Consider the following 6,849-nt stretch of genomic DNA (forward strand, 5'->3'; position numbering starts at 1 on the left):
TCTGATGTATGTCAGGCTCCAATAATTTAGTCCACTTAAACCCACCCCTTTCTAATAATCAATTGCAAGCTTGCATTCAGATCTGCCTCCATCTAATTCTCATCAATTTTTAAATTGCTTTTTAATGCTTTTTCAATCAGTTGTCTGTGGGCCCAAATGGATAGTTTGATTTTTCCTGTAAACTGATATTTGATCAAATATCCATAAAATTGGTCAAATGAGAGATAAATGTTATGATACATTTATCAAAATGCTGAAACAGTTGTTTATGACCTTAGCAGTCATGATGACACTGATATAAAAACACAGATTGAACAGCTGGATTGAGTACACTTCTATGGTTCCATGAAGAGTCTTTCACATCCATGGACCCTTTCCATTCCAAAAGGTAGTATAAGAAGTTTCTTTAGAATGTTTAATTGTTCTTCACAGAAAAAAAAAGAAGTTATTTTAAAATCTGTTTACTGAAAGGTTTTTTGGGAACCAACAATGATTGTTTGATGGCTTTGCAAAACCCGGGTAACACTTTATTAAGGTGTCCTTGTTACTGTACATGTTACAGTACATAGGCTATAATTAGTACTTACTATTATAATAACAATAAATTACACATAATTACATGCAAGTAACCCTGAGACAAACCCTAATCCCAACCCTAACCATATAGTAAGTACATGTTAATTAATATTATATTACTCAGTACTTAAATGTACAATTACACTGCAACAAGGACACTTTAAAATAAAGTGTAACCAAACCCTTTTGGAACATTTATTTTTAAGAGTATATTCTGCCAGTTTTTCAACACTTTTCATCACAAATGGCCACAATACTGTTGATTTGTTGTCTAAATACACATTTTTTTAATTAAAGACCAATGTGGACCAATAGGCTATGTCATTTAAAGATTTATGAAAAGCAGTATACTGTAGCAAAGTGGAGTTCAGAGTATTAAATTGCTCATCATGACTTGCCGCACAAAACTTAAAAAAATTGTAGCCTACGTTTTGGTGTTTACGTATAGATTGTGGTTATTTGGCTTAGACTATTAATTACCCACGAACATAAATATTCAAAGTAATAGTTATCATCATCAAATGCACTTTGTTGATTACTTGAAACTTGCTAGGTATACCCTAACTGAAGAATCGAAAATTATAACACATTAATTGATTCTCTAGTCACTCTATGCGTTTGTGCTGACGTCAGATTGCACGCGGCGTGGTGTCACAAAGGGACGCTCGTTAAAGTTGTGAGTGACAGTCGTTTCTGAACAGAGCCGGTTTGGAGTTTGTTCTCGTTCTGTGACATACAAGATAATTTACCAAAGACGCTTCAACACTCAGTTAAAAAGCGACTGGCTAGTGATCTTTTTCTCTTTTTGCTACCTGTGAGAAGCTGTCTAACATATTGAGCAGTACAGTGGACACTGCCAAAGAAAACAGGTAAAGTAATGGAGAAGAACTTTGTACAGAATTTTTAAGTAGCATAATAAAAATAATCAACTAATAACTTAATATACTGGATATGTTGCTTGGTCTATTGATGGGTTCTTTCATAAGCAAATTCGCTTACTGTACTAAATAATTTGTGCGTATAGACTATTTTTTTTATGAATATGATATAGTTTATATTTGCAAGACTCTTCCAAAGATTGCTTTGTATTTTCCTTATGTAAGTAAAGGTTAAATGCTTGTTTGCAGACCATGGCGTTAACTGTGAACTGGTGGACTCTGGCTTTGAGCGCCTGTCTCGTGCTGATGGCTCGCGGTGAATGCGGCAGAGACTGCGCGCTCTGCGTTTACCGGCTGATGCGTCAACAGACAGAGATCGACACACTGGTGAGTTTTATCTCCATATATATATATAACGCTAAATTTAACTAGAACACTATTTTTCATAGAAGTCAGGTCGGAGCAAGTTGTCACGTAACTTAAAAGTAAAAAAAAAAAAACGTACAATTTATTAGGCTAATTATAATATTTGTTTATATTTTTTGAATGTTGCATTGAATGTTGCATTTTACATTTATTTGGCAATAAAATGGCAGGTTTTATTGTTACAACCTAACCCCTTATAGTGAAACAAAATGGTTGACTATTGGTGAGCTGTATTCAGTTAATTGTATTTTCTTCTTCCTGGAGAAAAATGGCAGGAATGTTCAATAGCATTTTGTAATCAAGGCAAGCTTTCAAACTTGAAGCTGTCCCGAGCAGAATTCACTGAAATGAAATGTGTAATAACTAGCCCAAATCTCTATTTCAGTCTTAGTCATTTTTATTTGCAATACAAATTTGGGAGAAACTGAGAAAAAGAAAAACTTAATGTTTTCAGACACTTAACTGCATGTTAATTGCAATTAAATGAAAATGTATTATAGTTTAACTTCATTCAGCTGATCTTTACAGTGTTATTTGAACCACATAAGTTTAACAAATTTTTAATTTTAGAATTACCTCTATTGTCTTTGTAATATGGTTAGTGTACTGCAGCGTGTACTGACAAGCATTTATGATATGTTAAAATATAATGTAATTTCTATTTAAACTTGTATGTCATGTATTTTAATATATATGTAATAACACATTTGTAATGATGACGTCTAGTACATTTTTAAAATATATTAATTTTAAATGTAATATTGAATAACACATTGCTGTTCAAATTAAATACATGTGTTTTAATGTATTAGTAACAGCAAAAAAAAGATTATTAAAATATGATTTAAAATAAAACTTTAAAGTAAAACTTTTGTTATTCATTTTTAAAGTGTAGTTAAGTGTGTTAAGAAACATAGTCATGAAACTGTATTGTCTTTAAGTACACTCAAGTGGTCATTCATTAATAATTTATAGTTTTAATAATTAAATACACTTTTAAGATTACAGTACTTTCAAGTGCATTTTTTCACTAGTGTTAGGAGACATTGAGATATGTATGTATGTACTTGTATGTTGTACTTCTGTAATAAGTTATTACAAAAAAAGTTATTAGCAAAGTTATTAGTAAAAAATATTTCATTAAAGATTTACAAATAACACATCAATACAAATGCCATTTAACTTTAATTAAATTGGTTGTTTGTGTTGTAGAATAAGTTTTGACTTTAGTTATTAGTTATTAATACTTTTCAAGAGCAATTTAAAGTAAGTTCTTCAAATTTTGTGTTGCAAATTGACAACATTTTCCATTGTTCATTGTCAGCCGTAATTAATAACATTCTAGCAGAATGAACATGTGTGCCCTCTGGTGGACCAATCGTTTCTATGCATTGATTGGTCATTCATGTCTCTTATAGACCTGCTCATTACAGTGTGAAGGGGCAGTGGACTTCAGAAAACTAGATATCTGCAAAAACATCCTCAGTGAAGAGGATCGCCTTGCAATGGACAACCTCAAACAAGAGGAAGAGAGTGCAGACCATCTTCTCACTAAAAAATATGGTGGATTCATGAAGCGTTATGGGGGTTTCATGGTTAAGAAAGCAGCAGAGATCGGCATGGGAGCCTCAGCTGAGAGTGATGACACAGAGGCCATTAGTAAGAAATATGGTGGCTTTATGAAGAAGGACAAGGCAGAAGATGGAGCCAAAGACCAACAGACAGAGCTGCTGAGAGAGATCCTCAGGGTTGGTCTCACCTCAGAGCCAGATGAGCAGCATGATGGGGACATGCTTAAGCGCTATGGAGGATTCATGAGGAGTGTACAGGGGAACAGTTTTCTAGGGGAGGCAGGGAAAGACCTGCACAAAAGATATGGGGGGTTTATGCGCAGAGTGGGGAGGCCTGACTGGTTGGACAACCAGAAAAGCAGTGGGTTTCTGAAACGCACTTGGGAGGATGGAGGCGAGAGTGCCCTGCCCAACATGCAGAAGAGATATGGCGGATTCATGGATTAGAATTAAAACATGGACACCCATCCTAAACAATCTGTTCCTATTTTCTGTAGAGCTTGCACTGTATTGTACTTACACTGTAATTTCATGTGAAGCCATTTTTAATCCTTATTTATTTTTGTCTGCTGAATGTTCCTCCATGTGTACATATATACAGTGTACATTTGTGTTCTCAGTGACTAGGGTTTGTAATTAAAAAAATGGACAGAAAATATTTGCTATTCTCCGTGTTTACAGTGGAATCACCCATCAGATGGGACATTTGGTAAAGACAAAGACAAAGGATAATAATCTAACCATTTTCTGAATCACATCACCATGAATGAAAAATACTTTTCACATTGTTGCTTTGTTCTCAGATAATATCATCACATTAGCTAATGTGCTTCACTCATTGAACATTGTAGATGAGGTTAAGTCTGCTGTCTGCACTTATGCACAATGTTAATGATTAATGCAACTTTTCAAAAGCTTTTGTTCTTGTTTAAATCAGAGCAACATTTCTGAGCTATTAGCTGTACAGAATACAATAAATTCATCTTATTGCAGAAGTAAAATGGCTCATTGACATATTTGTTTCTTACAAATCAAGTATTTCCTCTAGTGGAAGGTATTCTCCATTGTTAGGTTGTCATTGCCTTAATCGCCTTTGGTAGCTTTTAATACAAGACCTAGCTTTTCGTATGTCTTCCTTGAGCAATAACGTCTTTAAACTATTTTGTGAATATGGTCAAGACTAAAGATGTTAGGCATAAGGCAGGAAGTTTATTTACGCATATTGTACATATTACCAAAGCAGACTAGGCTTAGTTTTTAGCAAGGTTTTCCTATCTTTGTGGGCACAGTATGTTCACAGAATATTGATTAATCATTTGACTTTTTCTGTAGGTACGTAAATACCAGCAAGCAGCTTGTTTTTTCCTCCGCAAGCTCCGGAGATTACTGTTCTTATAGAATATATTTATTTTAAACAGTATAGGCTAGTATCAAGATATCTTGTCATTCATATATCGTTATGCAACGTACTGGTGATTGTAAAAAAAAATCGAAGTCGAAAAATTAACACAAAAACATGTGAATATTTTTGGTTTAAACAACTCCCACAAGCCAATGCGCGAAGTCCGCTGAGTCACGTGACCGCAGTGTTTCTTACCCAGCCCAGTCCATCTTGTAGACCTACTGCACAAAAACTGTAAAGTAATGGAATCAGTAACACATGTATTATTGGAATGTAGGAAGTATGAGAAAAATGTTACAAATGCTAGAGAATGACAGTACAAATATTGATATTCAGAATCTCTCTTTTGTCTATTTGGTTCTGTCATCTACTGTTCCACACTCCAGTCTGGTAGGTGGCGGTATAATACACATTTAAAGCTGGTTGTCAACCGAAGAAGAAGGCCTACCGCACAATCTTAACCAGGTAAACTCTAGTTCACTATCATTGGTGAAATAGTGTGTTTGGCGTCCGTCTGCAGTATTTCCCCATTTTAAAGAGGAAGAGGGAGTAGTAACGTCTTTCTTAAAGTGTGCGCGAGCCTAGTCGTTTTTGTTTCATGTTCATTTGAAGGACAGATATTTATTTACCGACTGCGACCTGCACGAGAACAACTCACCACACGGGAACTTTTTGTATCTTGCACAAGAAGGTAAACCTTGTGTAAATATTTAGTAGATCTGCTTTCGATTTATATATATATATATATATATATATATATATATATATATATATATATATATATATATATATAAGTAAAAAAAAAAAAAATGTTTTTTGCATGTTTCTGACCACACTGGTTTTCTGCAGTGTTTGTGTAAGTCTTAGTCACACTGTGATTCACTGTTCTTTCTGTGTCATGTTCATAAGGTCTTCTGCCAATCTCAAAATGAACTTTCTCTTGGAGACTCTTCGGTTGATAGTGTTAACCATCTGCTATCACCTAGAAGCCTTCATAAAAGTCATTGTCCCTCAGAGGAGAAAAAATGTGTCTGGGGAGATCGTGCTAATCACTGGGGCAGGTAATGGTATTGGCAGACTGATGGCCCTCGAGTTTGCCCCACTGGACGTCTCATTGGTGCTTTGGGACATTAATGTGGATGGTTTGAAGGAAACTGCAAAGCAAGTTAAAGAAAAAGGAGTATCAAGGGTACATTACTACCAATGTGACTGCAGTGATAGAGAAGTGGTCTACCGAGTGGCAGATCAGGTAAGCCGAGTTTAAACCTGTTGTGAGCTGTTTTCCTGGAATGACAAGTATTTAATTTAAAACCATAAGTGGTCTGACTGCTTTGCTGATTATAATTTGAGTGCTCTGTTGAGTTTGGGGCTGTGCGATATTGAAGAAAAATGCAATATGCAATACCTTGTTAAATAATGCAATATGCAATACAATATTGCTTTAAATGTGCAAAATCAATTAAAATTATATTTTAAAGTATTTAGAAATGAAAATTATATAACCAATATATATGTTTCACATTCTTTCTTGGAAAAGAAAGCATCAATACAACTTCTGAAAGTGACCAGCAGTGTTTTAGCAATACATATAAATTAATGTCACAAATCTGAAAATGTAATTTCAACATGAGTGTAAACAAACAAAAACAATTAATGCCACTTATTTTAAATCTACGGAGCCCCTTACGCCACCTGTAGAAGAAAAATAATTAATCCGTGGGGACGGTTTTGCAATTCGTTCCCTCAGTTTATAAACCGTACTCACGTATTCTTAAACTGTTCCCTCGGTTTAACAAGTCGTGCCCACGGATTAACAAACCGTACCCACGAATTTCCAATCCGTGCGCTCAGATTTTGTAAACCGTACCCTCGGATTTTGAATCCGTACCCACAAATTCATAATCCGTGCGCACGCTTTAGCAATCCGTTCCCACGGTTTGTAAACTGTACTCACGGATTTGTGGCCCCGCCCCCAAATTCAACCAGGCCACCTGTT

The 6,849-nt window shown here is 35.0% G+C and overlaps 2 protein-coding genes across 2 annotated transcripts in view; both read left to right on the plus strand.

Moving 5' to 3' along the window:
* Positions 1-1,281: 1,281 nt before the first annotated feature.
* Positions 1,282-4,441, plus strand: penka (proenkephalin a). The gene is made up of 3 exons (XM_073849766.1): positions 1,282-1,445; positions 1,704-1,841; positions 3,299-4,441. The coding sequence occupies exons 2-3, from the start codon at positions 1,707-1,709 to the stop codon at positions 3,896-3,898; spliced, it is 735 nt and encodes a 244-aa protein (XP_073705867.1). The 5' UTR covers positions 1,282-1,445; positions 1,704-1,706; the 3' UTR covers positions 3,899-4,441.
* An 849-nt stretch (positions 4,442-5,290) lies between these two features.
* sdr16c5a (short chain dehydrogenase/reductase family 16C, member 5a) overlaps positions 5,291-6,849 on the plus strand; it is a 26,764-nt gene continuing 25,205 nt past the window's right edge. The window contains exons 1-2 of the mRNA XM_073849630.1: positions 5,291-5,544; positions 5,763-6,102. Of these exons, the coding sequence (XP_073705731.1) occupies positions 5,782-6,102 (321 nt within the window). The 5' untranslated portion in view covers positions 5,291-5,544; positions 5,763-5,781. The remainder of the gene's footprint in view (positions 5,545-5,762; positions 6,103-6,849) is intronic.

This window comes from Garra rufa, chromosome 10 (genome assembly GCF_049309525.1).
Source record: "Garra rufa chromosome 10, GarRuf1.0, whole genome shotgun sequence".
NCBI lineage: Eukaryota > Metazoa > Chordata > Actinopteri > Cypriniformes > Cyprinidae > Garra > Garra rufa.

Coding starts and splice junctions, on each gene's coding strand:
- penka (XM_073849766.1), top strand. CDS start 1,707: ATGGCGTTAACTGTGAACTGGTGGACTCTGGCTTTGAGCGCCTGTCTC. Junction 1,842..3,298: donor AGACAGAGATCGACACACTG/GTGAGTTTTATC, acceptor TGTCTCTTATAG/ACCTGCTCATTACAGTGTGA.